Genomic DNA, 20231 nt, shown 5'->3' with positions numbered 1-20231 from the left:
CATTCCCCAGTGACAATAAGTTCCGTCAGTGCACTCACTGGCCACGAACGCGAATCCAAATATTCGTCGACGGATTGATTGTTGACGAGCGCATACGTCCGAGTGGCGCAGTTCTCCTGTCCAATGCGTGAGCTGGGCTCTGCTGACGTCAGTTTGGCGCCGGTGACGCGCTTTTGGAACCGCGGATGTATCATAGTGAAAAGGCGGAGAGCTTTTGAAGGCAAGAAGGTACAAAATAGTCCGCTATATTTTAAAATGTTCGTACCGAAAAGCTCGCTTTTGACTTTCTACCCTTTTTCTTTTGGCCAACTAAACGATATGCGATTAGTAAAGTACCAATTTAAAATCATTCATCCCAACCCAAAATTCGTTTCATGGCCCCTTTAAAAGAAGCCCTTATAATGTTTTCACAAAGAACCCTTTTAGGGGGTGCTCGAAGACCGAGGACCAGTTCGCGCTTTCCTTTTTCCCCCACTTCCTCCTCTACCCCTTCTACCCTGCCCACCATTGCCCGTTTCCTCTTCCCCCATCGTGAGGAGGATCTTCTGCCTTGCAGAATCTCGAGCGTGGTCGTCAGCCTTCAAGATAACTTTTTAGGGTGCAAAATATGGACAAGCCGAAGAGCCCCCCCTCCCCTCTTAAGAGTTCTTTTACGACCAGAATTTTTTAGAGTGTAAAATCCAGAGTGGCAGCCAGGGCTGCGCACAGAGACAGCTTCTGAAGCTAACTTTCCGAAGAAGCGAAAATTGCCGGGTATATGGTGAAGCGGTTGACACGGCGTAAGTGTTCCCCTCACCCAACTTGATGTCCACGGCGTCGTGCCGGTTGTCGGCGTACACGAAGCCGTTGTGAACCAGGAACTCCCCGTTGCTTCGTTTCCCGTAGAAAATGGTCACCTGCAACGCGGACCCCACACTTTACACCGACGACTTAACACACCAGCTCGCTTCCTTTACAAGCGGCCCGCGGGTATATTCGAATGCGCATGCGCGAGAATCCATATATCAAAGTACGAAGCGTCTGTAGCGCATGCTCCCTACTGATGTCACACCACCTTGCTGTGACGTAATTTTGTCATGTGACACCTAGTCATCTGTCCGACGTCAAGTGACGCCCGGTCATTCTGCCCGACGATACCTCTTCCACTTCTCTGTTCTAGAACGTGTGAAACGCGTTCGAACTAACAGTTTAGACCGATGCTCACTGTTTCCATTTAGTCACGAGCCATTAGTTTCTTTATATTTTTTGTTTCCTGCGCAGTCGGAGGCTCCTCAGCCACGGCCGCTGAATCCCTTAAATCCAGAGGCCATGGCCCAGCACACAGTCCTGGACAATATGAGAGCGGACTCCCAATCAGGCTGCTTTCAGCGTTGGCCACGTGACGCACAAGCTTCCGTCCCACTCTTCGTGCTTACACTTTCCCCAAATGCGCGTTCCATTGGAGCACGTGGTGTTGTTGAGGCAATCACTGCAGATCTACAGAGCCTGTCCGGCCGATGACGAGGCCCCAAAAAACTCGCTTGGCTCGAAAACTTGATCAGCGCAGAGACACTGCGCGTGACGTTTCAATTGCTTCAAGTTTCCCGCACGAATCAAGGTTTGAAGTCATTTTCCGTGCTTCAAGTCAATCGCCGCATACGATTCATAAATCGCTGCGATCGGCCCATCCCCTCTTGGTATGAGGTAAAAAAGACAAGCGGGCTTTTTCAGGGTTGTGCGTGTACCGTGAAACATCGCCGATTCACTGTCCCTCTCTGGGTAGCAGTGATTGGTTTTCGACACACCGATCAGATGCACGACCCTTTTTTAAAGCATGAGATGCTTTTTAACGCTAACCCCCCATCTCAAAATGGAGTCCGTTCGTCCGTGCATTTTCCGCTAAATTTAGCGGGGAAATCGATGTCGCGTGATCGTCTCACGTCACGGGTCCTACAGACGAACTGAGTTTCCCGCTAAATTTAGCGACAAAACTGACGTCACATGAACTATACATCAATTCAGTTCCCCCGTTAAATTTAGCGGGAAAATTGACGTCACATAACCTATGCACCAATTCAGTTTGCTCGCTAAATTTAGCGAGAAATTTGATGTCACGTAACCCACCGTCATGGGACCAGCAGACCAATTCAGTTTCCCCGCTAAATTTAGCGGAAAAATTGACGTCACGGACCAATGCACCAATTCAGTTTTCCCGTAAAATTTGGTGGGAGAATTGACTTCACATGATCCACACACCAATTCAGTTTTCCCGCAAAATTTGGAGGAATAATTAATGTCACGTAACGTCACGTCAAGTGACCTATACGCCAATTCAGTTTCCGGGTCAATTTGGCGGGGAAATCGATGTCACGTAACCTGACGTCACATGAACACTACACCAACGTAGTCTCCCCGCTAAATTTAGCGGGAAAATTGAAGTCACGTGACCCGACGTCACCTGGACTTATATGTATATATATATATAAAGATAGATGAAAGTGTAGAAGCTTGAACGCAGGAAGAATGTATAGGAATAAAGGCGTCGCCGTAGAACAACTTGTTGCCTTTTAATACCCAACTGTTCTGCCGGGAAGACCCGGCTTCTTCGGGGGTTTGACAAAAAGTGAAACACCCGGTATATATATATATATATATATTGTTGTCACGTGAGAAGTTAAAATCATCACCTCTTAAATACTGCATGCTGGTACCACCAGCGTTACGCGGACCGTGCGCTGTCAACAACCATGCTCCTGGTCGGGACAAATACCTGCAGACCAGGAACTATAGGAGCCAGAGACTAGAGTATGTTTGGCGGGCAGCGTGGGCCCACAGCACGAAGCTCGGACGGCGAAACCCGTGGCGCGGGCAGCGGTTTAAGTTTTCGACCATGTCCATTTCGACATCCTGGGTCCCTTGCCACCATGTCAAGGTTTTACCGACATTTTAACTTGCGTCGACACCAAAATGGCCAGAGGACACTCCCCTTCCCCACATTACCGCTCTTTACAGCGTCCGGGTCACCAATTTGTAGCGCATTCGCTGTTGAGGACGGAAGAGAACGTTTTCGCCTCAACCCGGAGTCCGTCGCACCACCTCTTCCGTCCCCAACAACGAACGCGCTACACTGCATTTCATGCACTGTACAACTTTAAAAACAAAAATCGCAACATTTTTTTTTTTATTGGTGCAGCTACGCTTTGTTTTACTTTAAGTCCGGACACAGCCGACGCTACACGAGCTGATGGAACCAACCTTACAGAGTTAAAAGCGCAAGTCACTGAGCCTTCCCTGTACATGATTTGTTCAGTGAAGTAGCACAACTACAGAAACATGACGAACAACATGACGGTGCCCCTTTGACGTTGTCCGATTATCCCATCAGCTTGTAAGCCTCCAGACTTGAGGCTGGTTCACACAACCCTGTTTTCTTACGTTACGTTACGTTACACCTTATGTCTGCTTACGCCACAAGTCACCGGGACATCTGTGCTTCATATTAAGCATGGCTACCAGCTCAAGGAGATAGCCTGGCCATCGGCATTCGAGAATCTTTCGCTTTAACGTAATGAAACGCAAGACAACGGTGGTGTGTGAAACCGACTCTTAAGGCCCGTTCACACTCTTGCAACCAAGTACGACCGAGAGAGACCAGACCGGTTTTTAAGCTTCTTGCGACCTCTTAGGACCGGATGCGCTACAGCGAAGCTGGTCCTAAGAAATCGCAAGAGGCTTAAGACCCGGTCTGGTCTCTCCCTGTCTTACTCGGTCGCAAGAGTGTGAAGGGACCTTTAAGGTGAAAGGAAGTATAAACCTACGACTCTGCTCTTAACTGGTTGTAAGGCGGCGCGGGTCACTTACCGGATCTCCCTGGTGACAGTCCTTGACCGCGTAACACTTGAGGAGCTTCGACTCCGTGTCGTAGTCCGTCAGCACCTGCCAATCGAATCGGCCATTGTATACACTGACCTCTGGTATAGATAACTGCAAACATGGCGCCCTTGCGGGTGCCCCCCAGGCGTGCAAGCGTGTGCACCGTGCGCGTGAACATATGTTAGACAAGCTTGTAATAGCACGGCCTTTCCCTCCCTCCTCCCTCCCCCCTCTTTCCCCCACCTCCCCCTCCCCCCCCTAGCGGAGAGCATGGCGGCGGCTAGTCGACCCGCTTGCATAGCTGCTCTCCGAGCCTGGCACGAGTGAAGCCACCGGAAGTTCGATGCTCGTCCCGGAAGTCGGGCGTCTGCTGAGCTTCCTAGTGCATTCGGTCGATCTTATGGTTCATGATTGCTTGTGTCTTTGAGTGGGCTTTAATAATCCCGATTTGAATAAAATCCAGAGAATAAGGAATTTGAACGTGGGACATGTGCACACTTCATCAACTAGAATCTCAAAATGTTCCCATCGAATGGCTCCTCAGGAGACTTCTTGGGTCCGCATGCGCTGTTCTACTGCGCCATAAGCAGGCTCTCATGAGAGGACAAGAAAAAATCTAGCGCCCTGAATGCTGTTCGAACGAGCACTCGAAAGAGTAGTAAAGCCTATCAAGCGATAACTTCCGGGATAAGCCGCTTACTTCCTGCGACTTCGCAACTGTTTGTTCGATACGCCATCCAGCCTCCTGGTGGCGATCAGTGATTGTATTCGCGTCTTCAGCTCATTGCTCGCCCTCCCGCGGCGGAAACGGGAAGCGCTCTAGTGAGAATCCCGCGGTTCTCCTGCGGGCACGGCGGAACTGCTCGCGATCATGGCTCGTGAAATGCCTTTTCCGAATGCAAACACTTTTCAATGTCCCAATGTATAGTGCTGCAGCCGGCATAGGATTGAACCTTATTAGAAAGATTTAGTATTGCGTATAGAAGCTAACGCAAGCGCTGTGCGTTTGCGTTGGAGTTGTGGGCTCCACGCTGGAGCAGGCAATCCCAGACCGAGATTTCGGGCTCCGTGCACGCGCAGTGTACGCAGCAATAATGCAAACCCACAGTGCTTGCGACCGGCTGCATTGCTGCGCATCCCGTCGTAAGCCGTCCTAAGAGGCTTCAAAATCGGTCATCATCATCGTAAGCTTTCATATTCGAAAAGTGAAAAGACCTTGCGGTCCGTGGTCGGTGCACTTAGTCCAGTGCTCCGTTGACCCCCCAGATTCGGCGGGTTCGCTCGACCAGACGCTGCTGGTCATCGAGCTCTGTGCCGGATAGGGCTGCCTTACAGGAGGAAAAGGTGGGGGAAGGAATGGGGGTGATATCCTCACCGGGGGCCCACATGGAGTGGCACACGTTGGGGTACTCGCTTAAAAATCGGTCATTATTGTCTCAGCCGGTCGGAGTCAAACGCAAGTGTGTGAACGGGCCTTCAATGTGCAGTTCGCGACTGATGGTAAGTAGACAGGATTACAACTCGTCAAGTGACGGCGAGGCCAATCCTGGTCGTGACGTCGCGGACGGGAGCCATAAGAGGGCGCCACCGAAATATCTCGGCGCTAATAGTGTGGTAACTCTGGTTGAGCGTGACTGCAGTTTCAGGTGACTTAAGTGATACCCTCGTCACACTTTTAACTGCAGTTACGCTAAGCCACAGTTATCCCACGATACTTGCGGACATCATTCTAGGGCTATGCAGTCAAAGCTACGGGCGCACATGCGCTTGAGCATGTCAAGCACCCATCAAAGCGGTGCACGCGCACTCTTCAGTTCCGAAATATCTATCCGAGAGTATAGGGAGTATTCACTGGCGGCCATATCCATGTGCGCTGCTGCTGAGCGCGTGCTGACGGCGAGCTTCCGCAGTCCTTTTGGAGCGTGCATTTCGCACCATCAAGGTTGCCGGTCTTAGCAGGCTATTAATGTGAGCTCGTTCTGAGCATGCGCTATAAACATCGCCCTCAAATATGGCGTCCAGTGAATACTTCCTATAGGGAGTATTCACTGGACGCCATATTTGTGGGTGCTGTTTGAGGGCGGTGCTTAGAGAGCATGGTCAGAAGGAGCTCCCATTAATAGGATAAGACCGGCATTCCTGATGGTGCGGAATACATATTGCAAGAGAACTGTGGAAGATCGCCGTCAGGTCGCTCTCAGCAGTTGCGCACACAGCTATGGCCGCCAGTGAATACTCGCTATGGTGTGGTAACTGTGGTAACAATTAACAGCAGTTAAGGTTGAGTCAACGGCGGTTAAGGATACCCGCGTAACACCGGTATTACAAGGGTTGATTGCGTCCCCCTGTCCTATACTGCGAGGGGTACAGTGTTGGAGCAGGTTAAAAAGTGGAGAGGGCTGGGAAAGAAGGAGGGAGTAAAAGGGGAAAGCGCAAAGTATACGTCGGCCTTTAAACGAAATATCCAACGGGCATGCCTCCCGAGACCGGTGACACGCATTTTTAGCTCAAGTCATAAGCGCTGGAAAGGTGTGTACGTGGGGGGTCATGGAGATTCGCTTACCTTTCCGTCGCTGTGATTACACAAGTCAAACAGGGGCACCAGGGCAGCGACACCAGAGCCACTTCCTCGCGCGCATGCGTCGTCGGCGCCGCCGCAGACGACAGCCCTCGGGACTGCGTTCTGCCGCGTCATCACAGCTGACACAGCCCATCTGCAATTGTGACCTCGGCCGCTTAGACAAAAGGGTCAACGACCTAAAAAGAAAGTTTCCCAATAGGTCTACTTTCCCGGAAAGCATTCAGAGAGCCAATCACACTCTAAGAAATGTGGTTCGTCTACTTTCCCGAAAGCACTCAGAGAACCAATCCCACTTCAAGAAACCTGTGCATCTACTTTCCCGCAGAGCACTCGAAGACAGAGCCGTAACGTCATACACTCTAAAAGAAAGCCGGTGAGTTTGCGTTCCCGCACAACACTCGGAGAGCCGATCACCTCAACTTACGGAGGAAACTCAGCGAATGACAATGCCGAAACATATGTTTAAGACCAAAAAACGCAGTCTGAGTTGTGACATTAAGCAATGCAAAACGTCACGCTTGCATTGCTTAATGTCACAACTCAGACTGCGTTTTTTGGTCTTAGCATATGTTTCGGCGGTGTCATTCGCTGAGCCGCCTCTGTAAGTTGCGGTGATTGGCTCTCCGAGTGCTGTGCGTGAAAGTAGACGCACATACTTTTTTAGAGTGTATATCAGCACAACCCCCCCCCCCCCCCCCCCCTTTCCCAAACCTGACCCATAAATCCGCCACTGCTCAGATAACCAATCGCACTCTAAGAATTTAAGTGAGTCTGCTTCCCCGCAGAGCCCTCAGGGAGCTAATCACACTCTAAGAAAAAACCTGGTGCGACTACTCTCCCACAGAGCACTCCAGGAGCCAATCACACTGCAAGAAATCTGGTGCGTCTACTCTCTCGCAGAGCACTCCAGGAGCCAATCACACTGTAAGAAATCTGGTGCGCCTACTTTTCCGCAAAGACCTCGGGAAAGCCAATCGCTGCAATCTTTGGAGGAAGCTCAAAGATGGACGGAGCTTAAAATATGTTAAAACCTAGGAAAAAAGTTTGTGCTGTGGCACTGAGCATGAAGTGTCACCATGCCCAGTGTCACAGCGTAAACTGTTTTTGGAGATCTAAAGATATTTTCAGCCTGGTCCTTCTCCAAGCTTCCTCCGCAGATGACACCGATCGGCTTTCAAGTGCTTCGCGGGAAAGCAGGCACTCCAGATTTCTTACAGTGTACTATCTTGAGGGGGAAAAAAAAGACCCCACTTATTGTATTACACCAATAAAGACTTCGATGAGCATATGTCGCGAGCACATGAACTGCCCAAAGTCAGTTGCACACACATACTTTTTTTTTTGTTGTTGGAACGTTTTGTCGCTTGGCCCCTGACAACCAGATCGGTAACAACTTCCCTACAGTTCAAACCTCCCTAAAAAAAACACTAAAAAAAGTTTTGTTTTTTTTTGGTAAAAAAGGAAGACCAGAGAAGCTGTACTATGGTGAGAATGAAGTAATGGCCGGCCGCAAATTCAGCTATCCAGGGTGGAAAGGCTGAATAGGTTGCCGACATCTATGAGCGACGTCGGCAACCAGACAACAGGCAAGCCGGTTGTCTGGTGGCCGCCGTCGTTCAGAGTAGCGGTAGCTGTCCAGAGTTTTGTGTCATCATTTGTTTGCTGGCGGACACGATACCGGGGAAACTAGCCCTTAACAGCTCCGCTCTAAAAAAAATCTAAACGCTTAGTTGTTTTTTTTTTGTTTTTTTTGCAGAACACGGATACAGTTTATCCCACAGAACGATAGAAGGATCCTTGCGAACGTGAGGAGCTAAGAATGCGATTAGATCCGAAAGATACGATGGGCCGAGGGACAACAAGCGAGTGAAACGTCGTGCGCAGATCGCACTTGTTTAGTCCAACCGTTATCTGAACTTCGTCATTCGATGTGATCCTTCTATCGTTAGCCGTGATCGGATGTCTCGAATTCGTTAATAAAAAAATCCTTATATATATATATATATATCTTTCTTTTTCTTTTTTTTCTTTTTTTTAATGTGAAACCGAGTGTGGCGACGCCATTAACACGGCAGCGGAGGAGAGGGCTCTAGTACTTCGTATCCTTTGGTCAGATGGCAGCCTTCCTTCATAAGTACAGTCCGTATAATCAACGTGTAAACTAATGCAGATAAATAGTATACAACGCAACGCACGACACGCTATAGGAGTATAGTTGTCGCTTTCCCGTAACAGCAGCAAGGTCAAAAGGTGCTGCGCTCGGACGTCGCCTTCAATTTCACCGATAAAAGCGGAATAGATCCTACTAACGACCTCATGGAGAGCTCCCGGGCAATCGTGACAGGATGACCATACAACCGTGCTTTTGGTAGCTCGCGTGCCCCATAACCTCCGCAGCCGTATGGGACCTCACGCAGAATGCTGTGCTAAGTTGGCGCATCGCGCAATATTTCTTTACGTTTTTTTTAATAAGTATACTAAACTGGCGAATCATTCTTCCCCGAAAAAAATAAAAAAAAAAAGTGCAGGCTCATAAATTTTTACGACGCAGGGCGCAGGGCTCGCATCCCTATTCCCACATTCCAAGACATATGCCAGATAAGGACATAAAAAAAAAAAAAGTTCGAATACAAAACCTAAAATAAAACCCGAAGAAACAGCAGCGCACCGGCCTTCGCCCTTCCCAACCTCCAAAACAGCCAAATGCGCGGACACGAGACTAACAAAGGTCCCCCTTTTTTTCTCCAAAACAGCTCCAGCTGTTCCCTCCCTCCTCCCCTCCTCTCCTCCCTTCGACCCTCCCAAAACAAAAAACAAAAACCTCTAAACCTAAGACAATAGGGGAGGGAGAAGCCCGTAATGTGGAGAGGAGGACACTAACGTAAGCAAGGCGGGCGGGTGGAGAGGAGGAAAGAGCGTAGAGGGAGAGGAAGGCGCACCCGCCCACTTTTGTTTCGCTTGTCTCCATTTTGTTTTTCCGGTCTTCTCAAAAGGCGCCTGGAAAACCAAGCATTGCCGACTTGGTCGTGTTGTCGAAGTCTCAGAGATGGTTCGTGGACGCTTCTACTGAAGTTCCACGTGCTCCCCCCGAAACAAGCCTAAACTTTTTTTTTTTTTTTCATTGTTTTTGGGCGGCTAGAATTTTTTTTTCTTCCAGCTAGCCCGTGGAAAATCGTCAACTGGAAACAAGACTGCTAACGGCACTGCAATAACAGGTCAGTGGACAGGAAACTTCATTACTATACGTATATTCACACCCCGAATATATAATCCAATCGCCCGTTCAATTCATTTCTCCAGCAGTTCGTTAGCCGTTTTATGACTCTTCTTTTCTACGAGACAATCGCAACAGTCAGTTTGGGATATCTTCCGACAATCTAATTATAATTCTAGCGAAAAAGAAAAAAAAAATGAAGGATACATAGATATCGTGATCGTAAACGTGTACATAACAAAATAAAAAGCTCTCGCATGAAAACATATTCTGAAATTTGACGTCTGACATTTGAATTTTTAATATTTTATCGAGACTCCACAGTATACTCATAAAGTACGTCGAGGTGCGAGTAATCCAGAAACGACAGCAAAGACGTAATGTCAAAAGTGACGAAACGCTTTCAAGAAATCGCTGAATTGATTTTACGTGCCCAATAGGGAAGTCCGACGGAGCCGTTTCTACCCTGGCGTAATTCCAGCGGTGACCGACTACTCATTATTGTGCAGCGTCAAAGTGTTGTTTCTGTTCGTTATTCACAGTCCGCGTCTTCCATAAAGCTGGATTCATCCGTAAAAGTCGCTCATCCCACCGGTTTGACTTCATGCACCTCTTTATTGCAACTCGGTTCTCCAGACAGTAACGCGCGGCAACCGCTCAAACAAAAATAACAAAATGCCATTTTGATCTTTCTAAGTATCGTCGTGAATATTATTTGGCACATCTGATATGACTAGCCTCCAAGCACGATCCACCTGGATACTAGAACAGGAGAAATAATATTTGAAGTCAATGTTTCGGTTATCATCGTCATCAATCATTTGAAGATACCTCTTCGCTGATTGGCTGACAGCCTCGAAAGTTGCCGCGTTAATTGATAGTCGCGGCAACCGAGTCTTTACGATTTCCAACAGGATCGATTCCATGCGCTTTTGTTGCATGACTTCCGAAGGAAACCCGCCGAATTCCAATTAAATTGCCCCGCTTGAATTAAGCATGCACAGACTTTATACGAGAAAACCGTTCACAGCGTCCTACTGTCGAAACAGCCGTTACAAAGAGGCACTACGCTTTTTCATCACCAACCTTAAAAATGTAATTATGTAGACCACGGGTCTCACTTCTAAAACACGCGGCCCTCGACTCACTGGGACACGAACCGCAGGCAACCGACTACGAGTCCCGGTTCCCATGTCTCGAGCGCTAGAAATAATATGCGCCATAGGGATCTTATCTCGCCGATTCATTTTCGCTCGAAAAGTAGCTCTGCTCTTTTAAAGTATTCACATTGTTTACACTTATCTGTGTTCATTTGCCATTTGTTTCGATTTATTTTTTGCCTTCCCAGCTTTTCGTAATGAACAACAATTCCGTTGCTGGGCCGCAAGCGCGAGCACTTCGTTAGAGGATGCATCCACTGATTTCCATCGATGCATCTCGGCTCAGCGAACTCTCCATGAGCATAAACAACTGCCAAAGATAAAACTACAACCTCAAAATTCTCGCACAAAAAAAAAAAAAGAGACGTTTAAAAGCCAAGTATTTGTTGTAATGTTGTAATAAAATTCGCCAGAAAAGTAGGAGTAAGTAAAGTCTGGGCAATCTGGCCCCCACACTCAAATGAGTTTGAGTGTGGGGGGTTAATATTGTCAGTACCAACCGACCCCCTCGAAAAAATCACCAGCCCGCGAAAACAATAATAATAAAAAAATCGAACCCTGTTTTTAATTGTTATCGTCGAAACCACACTTCCTACAAATTCCAGTGCGTCTGCATGCTTGCAGTGCGGAAGAGCAGACGGGTCCAGATTTTTTAAAGTACAGCGGGTCACACGAAAGTACCGCGGCTCTGATTGGCTGCTGGCGCCTCGAACGTTCCTAAGCTGCAACAGCCATCTCGTCGTATAGTTTCGAGCCGGACAGGCTCTAGCGATCCATGTCACAGCGACCGACCGCTTTCACCAGAACTCCTTGGTATAGACCCTTTTTCGAAAGTACGCGCCACCCAAGTCCGCCACTGTTTGGGAGCCTACTCTCGCAGTCTCTCAGCGTGTATCGAAAACGAATGCTACGTCAAGCTTCGGTGGCCACTCGGACCCAATCACACGTTAATGGGGCTTTGGAAAGAATGTATTACGGAGTTTTAGTAGATCGTTACGATGCCTCCGATAACGATACTCGTTAACAATACGCTACACGGGAAAAGGCGTCGGCGGAGTATTGGGAATGTTATCGGAGCTATCGGAATAATCTACTGAAACTCTATTCAAGAGTTCTAGAATAAAGTACGCAAAACGTCTGCGTACGCAAAAAAAAAAAAAAGAAAAAAAGTGCGTCGTCGCCACGCGCCGATTTGAAATGCGGATTGGGCTCGGCGCATGCGCAGTGGAGACTACGCCATTTCTTTGACTACCGTAAAGCTTTTGGGTATACGCTATTCTAAAACTCGTGTAAAGATCCTTTTTAGAACGGCTTCTGTGGTATGTTTACATTTATTTACGCGCTATAGACCGCCTCTGGCGATAGCCGTCGTCTTCCATATCCAATATGCCACACCATCGAGCAACACTGGTGGCGGCGATTTCTCGGCACGACGCGCGTGATTACGACCGAGTCCTCACCACGTGCTGACACAGCATTTGTTTCAGATACAGGCTCAGAGTACGTGCCCCCGAATAATGGCGAACTCGTATAACTGACGCAGAAGCTGTTACACTCGCTGCCATCTCAAAAAAAAAGAAAGATTTGCGCATTGCTCATACGCTGCGCAAAGTAATTAAAAAAAAAGTGATTGTCAAACGAATTTCAAGCGATGCTCTTGGTGTGCGAAACGTGTAAGTCATGATAAGGCCAACTGTATCTAATCTAAGATGCCACCTACGTATATGCTATTTAATAATCTACAAAAGGGGGAATATTAGTAAAGCTTCTCGAGGATCCGGACATTCCTTTTTTTACTACGGTACTTGAGATGAAAACAAGCTTACGCTCTAAGAAACAAATCTGGTCATAAAACAACCTTTAGAGGTTCTTCGGCTTGTCCATATTTTGCACCCTAAAAAAAGTTATTTTAAGCACCTCCTTAAAGGGTGCTTCGTGAAAAAACAAAAAAAAACTATACCTTTTAAGCTCTTTTTATGATGCGAAAGAGTTCTTCATCACCCAGTTCCCCTTTCCAGTGCGCCAGGGAGCGCACGAGCTGAAAGAGTTCTTGGGGTGTCCAAACACTTTTCAAAAACGATTTTTTTTTTTTTCTAGATTTCGCGCGTTTTTGGGAAGGTTCTACACTAGGAAATATATGTACGTCTGAACCGGGCCCGCGTGTTTCCCACGGCCAGCCGCCGCCGTCGTCGTCAACAGGACGTCGCGCACGCCGAACACCGCGGCCGCGGTGAGCCGCTTCCCAAGGTTTCGGGTTTCGCCGCATGCACTGCTCGTCCGGCGCCTTCCCCGTTTGGACACAGCTCACACTCCCACACCCGCCATAACACCAACACCGGCAAAAAATTGAAAGCACCGCGTCGACGTCGAATTCGGCCCTCCCCCTAAAGGAATTTCATTATGGAACGGAAGAGGACACTGAACTCGCGGACGGAGTAATAGATCGTTGTCAGAAGTTCACCGAGCAACAGTGGTAGTCGCCATTTCTTGACAAAAATGTTAGGCTAGGTGGCGCAAGCTGCCGCCCGTTACAAAAGGTATACCCATTACCATCCATCCATTGGGCACGAAGCGTCTGATTGGACACGAGTCATCGCCGAACGATGTCGCAGCCAGCCTTCGTGTCCCATATGCACTCAAAGAGGACGCACCCGAGCAATGGCGGACAGGTAATGGCGCGCACTTTTGAAAAGGGTATATTTTATGTATTACGATAGTAATAATAATAATAATTGTAATAATAATAATAATTCGCTGTAGCCGCTATTTCGTTATAACCGACTTCGTTACAACCGGTCTCGACATATGTCCTCTGAGAACGTGAAGTTGAAGGGCGCAAGTACGATTCCTGTTCTATCTTCGTCAAATCGTAGGTAATAGAAAACGTTTCTTTTAATCGAGATATTTGTCTTCGCGCTGTGAGCGAGTCCGGCTCTGCCTCACGCCCCATTACAGAAACAGATTCCGTGCGCTTGTATTTAGAAATGATAAATAGAAGGGCCAACTTTTCTTTCAATTTGAGAAGCTCGATATTTCCTATGTGGATCCCATATAGCTCAAAATACACTTGTGGGCAGTTAAAGTGTGTAATTTAAGAACATGACCCGTACGCGGGCGAGCTGGAGCATACCTTATATACCTTAAAGCCCAAATATGAATCGGTATTCAATTTTTGTCTAATATTCAGAAGAAAAAAAAAGCGAGTCAAACAAACAACGCGCTTTCCGGCATACCACCGCTCTTCAATTCCAGTGCGAAGCCGTTGTATTCAGGACAACGCGCCTCCTACCGAAAAAAATGCCTATACGGAGAGCAAATCGTCCGCTTCTTGGGCAGGAGCTGCGGTGACGTCAGAACGAGGACGAGCTCTGATTGGCTTTGATTGAAACGATAGTTTGTACACCTCGATGTTATAGATACCTCGAGGTCTACCCACCATTTGTTTCAATCAGCCAAAAAGAGCTCGGCGTTCGGACATCATCGCAACCCTGTGCTCCGCTCGAATTTTAGAAGCAGACGAACCTGCGCTCCGCTTAAATTATAGAGAAAGGCGGAGCAAACGTATCGTTCGAGAACGATACTTTGCGACTTGGCTCCTTCAACGGGCGCTAATCTAGCCGAAACAAAAACAACCAAGAGTTGAGTCCTTTCGCGCGCTCGTTAAACGGCGCAAAAAAAAAAAAAAAAAACACGAACGCGAAAGTTGAAAGGATTAAGATTTTTTTTTTAAGTCAGCAGAAGCTAGCAAAATACGATATATCCCGACAACACTACGCGGTGTCAGTGCCAAAACGTTAGTGACCCACAACTAATTAAAATTCGAACTCGAAAGACACTACGAGAGCTTAAAAAAAAAAAAAGTGAGTGGGTAATTCTTGCGTTTATTCGGTCGGTCGGTCACTGAGGCGAGATCCAAACTCAGGTCGGCTCTGCTGGGAACCCAACGGCGCAGACAACACGTCGTAGCCCAACTCCGCCTCGAAGCCCCCAAGCTGCGCATCTGGAAACCTCGTTGACAACGGACGTCCTGAGTTGCTCCAGGACCTAACCTCTCCCCCTTTCCCTCCTTCCCCCCTCCCTACCAAGTTATTCTCGAGCTGACAGCTGGAGCGCAAGCAAAACAACCCGCCGCCTGTTGCGCACCAATCAGCATTCGGCCCTGTATCACGTGACCGGGGAAGGGGGCTGCTCTCCGCGTGTGCGCGGGGAGGGGGTCGCGTGGTGCGAAAACTGACGCGGTTGACTGGGTCCTCAAACTGCGTAGTTTTCGGCGCACTGTCGGCTTCGAAGGCCGGCTTCTCGAAGACTGTCACCGACGGCCACCCTCCAAAGATCGATGTGCTGCTCTCTACAAAGTGTCATAGAGGGACGTGTCGTATTTCGGAGAGAGGGAGAGAGTTCTCGACAAAGAAAGAGAAGGAAGGGAAGGAATGTGACACGGATACGGCGTGCTCTCTCTGGAGAGCCCACTGGTATGCACTCCGCTTTACCTAACGACGAACCACAGCGGACGGTACGAGCCGTCCCAGCCAATCAGCGCAGCGAACGTGTCACGTGACAAGGGGGAGATTGATTCGCCCACACTTTAAGAAATCTGGAGCGTTTACTTTTCCATAAAGCACTTAGGAGAGTCAATCGCTGCAATTTACGGGGGAAGCTAGGCCAATGGCGAAATTAAAGAAAAATCTGTATGAACTTAAAAAAAAGAGAAAAAAAAAGAACAGTTCGCTGTGGCTATGTGCATGACGTTTTACCGTGAACCTCAGTGCCATTACGCAGCGTTTTTTTTTTTATAAACAGGTTGGTTTTTTATGTACTTTACGGGAATGCAAACGCCCAGGATTTCTTAGAGCGAGGCGTTAAGTAACTGATGAGGCGACCGTTACACGCAACTTGGGACATCAGCGTCCCTGGTGAGAAAGAATTCACTTACAAAAGAGAAGAAAAAACATACCGTCCGAAGTAAGCTGACGTCATGTTTCTTACCGAGTTTTTACTCTAATGATATCTGATTAAAAAAGCATACTGTAAGGGTTCTTCTAGGTCTGTGTTATCGAACTTGTCGTAGACCAAACCCCAAATGCACAACCACAAAAAAATTTCGCGTCAGTGCGGATGTTGACTTACTGCAACCTAAACAAAAACAATTCCACCAGGATCGTAATCTTATACGTTTCACTTCGTAACAAAATTCACCACCAGCAGACACATGTAGGTTGCGGTCGCTTCTCCTGAAAACGGGCTTCAAAAAACACGTAAAAGAAACTACAAATATATGTTCTTTCTTCTTTTTTTTTTTTTTTTTACGATTATCCTTGTTAACCGCTGCTTTGGACCGAGAGTCGCTGTCTTCGGGATTTACATATCATGTTATGTGTAACTATTTATTCTCAGAAATTAAGGCCCATGCGTTCCAAATTTACGCCTAAACAATACATATATGTATATTCACCACGAACAATTGTGCCAAACACATAGTGAAAGTACGCGTTCGTATAATCAGAAGCCACGCCGGAATAGCAACCCTCGCTATAGCGCCTATCTCGCTATATAAGAACATTTCGTTATACACAACGTGTATAATCTGCACGGTAGGAAATGCTACAGCATTCCAACTCATCGTGGCCAGTTCCTGCGGATCAGTGAACTGGTAACAGGGTTAAACGAAGTAACCAGAAAGAAGAGAATTGCCTCTTTATATGTATATTTAAATAACTGCTGAGTTATCCTACGACAAGCTCCAACATTCGGCACGACAACGACCTCCCCGAACAAACCCGCCAAATCGGCTCACATCAATTGTCGTCAATCATAAAAAAGGGACGTTTCTTCATTGATAAAAAAAAAAAAAAGTACAAGGACGCAAATTTGCTTCTTTAAAAACCGGGCAAAACAACATCATCGTCATCCGGAAAAAGATGCCCGCGCAGCAAGACGTCGCCCTTCCCTCTCCTGCTCCACCGACAAACAGCCTGCGTGGCTGGCTGCCCCTGTACCCCCCCCCCCCCCCCCCCTTAACCATTTCCATTTTATCCAAAGATCGCCACGGACGGTATTCGAAATACCCCCTCCCCTTTTTTTGCCAGATGCACTCTCCCTGACTCGCCAAATGCACGTTCGTGCACGTCAACCATGTACCCCGAAAACCGGCAGCAGTTCTCGCTGTTCCTGCTCAGACCAAAAAGGCCGTCGTGCAAAAACGTCTCCTCCTCCTCCTCCTTCCGCCCTCCCCACTTTTCCCTTCTCTACCCCGCACCTCAAACCACACAGACCAAACACAACCCAAGAGGAGAAAGCGAAGCAATCAAATCGGCAAAAAATCGTGATGTAGAAAAGTCAAATCCACATACAATCGAACAACTGGAAGTGCGCGCGGGCAAACGGAAAACACGCGCTCCGCAAGCTTCCACGAAATAAAAAAAAAAAAAAAGCCGAGTTATACGGCGACGGCAAGGAAACAGATAACAAGATTTTCCTGGGTGCAAAACGAACGTATTAATTATTAGAGATTTTCATCTATCGTAAAAAAATTCACCCGCTTCACTGACATCCCCGTTGTAAACACCACTAGAAAGACTGGGGCAGTGTAGGGTCACTGTGGTGGAAGGCATCGACTCTTCCGGTTCAAGGTGTGAATCAGACAGAAATGGAGCCAACCCCTGCCGATACACGGTGGCTAAGAGGACTTGATACCCTATCCACCCCCACTCCCCTCCTCACCCCCCCCCCCCTCCCCCACGCACACACGCAAACGCACCCACGCACAGACAAGCAGGCAGGAAGACACATACATGAAAACACACACAGAGACAAGCAGACATAGAAAAAGAAAGAGAGAGGACATACATACACACACACATATATATATATATATATACACACACAAGTAGTTCTCACCCTGCTAGCAGGGCTGGTGAAAGGAAGAATCGAGGCACCACCGCGATAACGTACTCCTCAATGGTGGTGCGACAAAATTCTTCCCTTCATTCAATTATTCAATCCAACAAATAAGGCCTGACAAAATGTCGAGAAAAAAATAGACACACCGTTGTACAGTCAACCACGCTGTCGAGCTCCGTTACACTTGAAGTGCGAAAGAGGCCGAAGCTACAAGCACGAGCATGTGGCCCCGAACACGAGCGCGCGCGCTTGGCAGGGACGCTGAAAGCCCGGAGCTCGCTTTTGTAACTTCTGCTACGCTCACACTTAAAGAAAAACTGAAGCGTTTCTGTATTTGAGGAAAAAGACTTACATCGTCTTCATTTGGCCTCCAGCACCACGAATATCGACATTTTTTTACAATGTGGTGCACGGAGGTCCGCAAACTTCCAGAGACGGCCGCGAGTGAATTTTTAAATTCGATCGCGGCTGTCGTTGAGTCAGTTCAGGTTGAATGCAAGAACTGGCGGCGAGCTTCTCCAACGAGCATTCCGCGCCGTCAAGACTGTCACTCTTCGCGTATGATGAGTGCGAGCTCATCCAGAGCATGCGCTCTGAATAACGCGCTCGAATATATATCGTTCAGTGTATGCACTCACATAATTCAAAACCATGCTAAGGTTGCCTTGGTGAGAACCCAACTGGAAGAAAATGCAAGAAGCCAGGTCTGGGACAGGAGCGAAGCCACGAGCGAGCACCAGAAGGTGGTGATTATTGGAGGCGATGTCTCTTTTGGAGACGACGGTCCCGTGCACGTGGTGCATTACCATAAACTGAAACGTTACTGACTCCTTCAAGCGAAACGCCGAAGCATAGCTACAAGGTGGGGTCGACAGCTAAGACATCGGAATGCTATATATAGCAATGCTCCTTGATCCACAGAAGAGGGGATTGATTGGTACAACCGACGAGTCAGACGCCGTCTTTTGGAACAACTATAGTCTTTCTGACGAGCTCTGGCGGCCTGACAGGCATCACAAACAAAACGACAGAACTGGACTTTTTTTTTTTTTTTTTTTTTCGATGTTGACATTTCTACGGTCCACTAAAAAGCCTCACATGTCTAACATTCCTCCATCCTTTTAACCACACCAACATTCTCAAACCTGCTACTAGATTTTAGAAAGCCTGAGAAAAAAAAAAAAAAAAAAAAAAAACTAGCCCAAAGCTTGCAAACGTTTGCCAGCGTTCTGTTTAGTCGAGCGTTCTTGGCGGTCAGCGACCATAAAGGTCACGAGCCCACACAATGTCACTAGTCCAAAGCAATCAACTCCACCTCGCCGCTTTCGCTACAGTCGGAAGAAGGGCAAAGAAGACAGAGCCCCCAAGACCGCCAAAACAGCATAACAAAGCGAAAACTAGCGCACCTGAACACTGCCTTAGTAACCCAATAGCGAGCCCAGCTAACCAGAATGTGACAACAGCCAATCCGTCTGTACAACCCACAGGGGAGTGTACAAAAACGCAACCATCGTCAAACGAGAGAAGCAACCGACCACGACAAAAGCCTGCATACGAAGCGGCGGCGGAAACAACAAAGACAGGAAGGGGTTATACGCGGGAGCAAGAAGTGCAGCGACCGGACGTCCTTGGAAGAGTGCGTAAGGTCAGCGGCCGCGCTGACCACACTTCAAAAATACTTACGCGGATCCGTCTGTGACGACCCTTTGAACCCTAACGCCGCCGCCCAGTGGCCCAATGCATCTCCACACCCAGTAAACTTCGTTCCACCGTAACTTGGCAAAGAGCGAACGCTACATCAATTTTCGAGCCAATGAGAGCCACGGAGAAAAAACAAGTGACAGCCCTCAGCAAAGGTACAACAGGGCTGTAGATGAATAACCAAAGCAGTTGGAGAAGATGCCGGACTCCCTCTCACCTGTACCAGACGTCCTCCCCTCGGAGATTAGCCCGGCCGTCGCTCAAAGTCCTTGCCGTGGCTATGAGACAGAGCACAGTCCCGTGTGTTCCTCCGACACGTTGATTAGCTCACCGGGATCGTAGCCTCCTCCGTTTGCCAAGTTCCGGCGAGGCGGAGAAGAGCTGATGCGTTCCGCTGTCGAATTGATGTAGGGCGGACCGATGCATGGTCGGCTGCTTTTGCTGCTTCACTAGTCGCCGCCGATGATTGATCCACTTTTGGGTATGTCGACTTGGTTCTTCAAACCTCCCCCTTTCTCCCCGCAACAAAATCGAAACTGCGTACGACGGTGACAGGGATGTAGTCCAGGCGCAAGAAAATTGGCGTCGGCAAGAAATATCTCGTGCTCGTTGCTTTTGTGTCGTGCTGTTTCGAGTTCACTTTTAGAGTTTCTTTGTACAAGCAATTCGGCGATGACAAATCTTGCTGCAAGCCTGATTCGACAATGTAGGCTTGGAATAGTGTTGCGCGCGTGCGCACTCGATGCGTCGACGTTGGGGGGTTAACTCTTCGACGTTTTGTATCATAATGTGCACCGTAATGAGGTGCATCTATATGTTTCTT

At 48.1% G+C, this 20231-nt stretch overlaps 1 protein-coding gene across 1 annotated transcript in view; it reads right to left on the bottom strand.

Moving 5' to 3' along the window:
* The window catches only part of LOC8039434 (actin-histidine N-methyltransferase), a 108477-nt gene that overhangs the window by 10932 nt on the left and 77314 nt on the right, over positions 1–20231 (bottom strand). The window contains exons 9-11 of the mRNA XM_029969965.4: positions 6416–6566; positions 3841–3915; positions 797–896 (exon numbers count right to left, since the gene is read on the bottom strand). Of these exons, the coding sequence (XP_029825825.3) occupies positions 797–896; positions 3841–3915; positions 6416–6566 (326 nt within the window). The remainder of the gene's footprint in view (positions 1–796; positions 897–3840; positions 3916–6415; positions 6567–20231) is intronic.

The sequence above is a fragment of the Ixodes scapularis genome, unplaced genomic scaffold (genome assembly GCF_016920785.2).
Source record: "Ixodes scapularis isolate PalLabHiFi unplaced genomic scaffold, ASM1692078v2 PGA_scaffold4__175_contigs__length_147842914, whole genome shotgun sequence".
In the NCBI taxonomy this organism is placed as follows: Eukaryota; Metazoa; Arthropoda; class Arachnida; order Ixodida; family Ixodidae; genus Ixodes; species Ixodes scapularis.
Note: the sequence above shows the minus strand (reverse complement) of the source record. Positions and strands in the feature narration are given on the sequence as shown.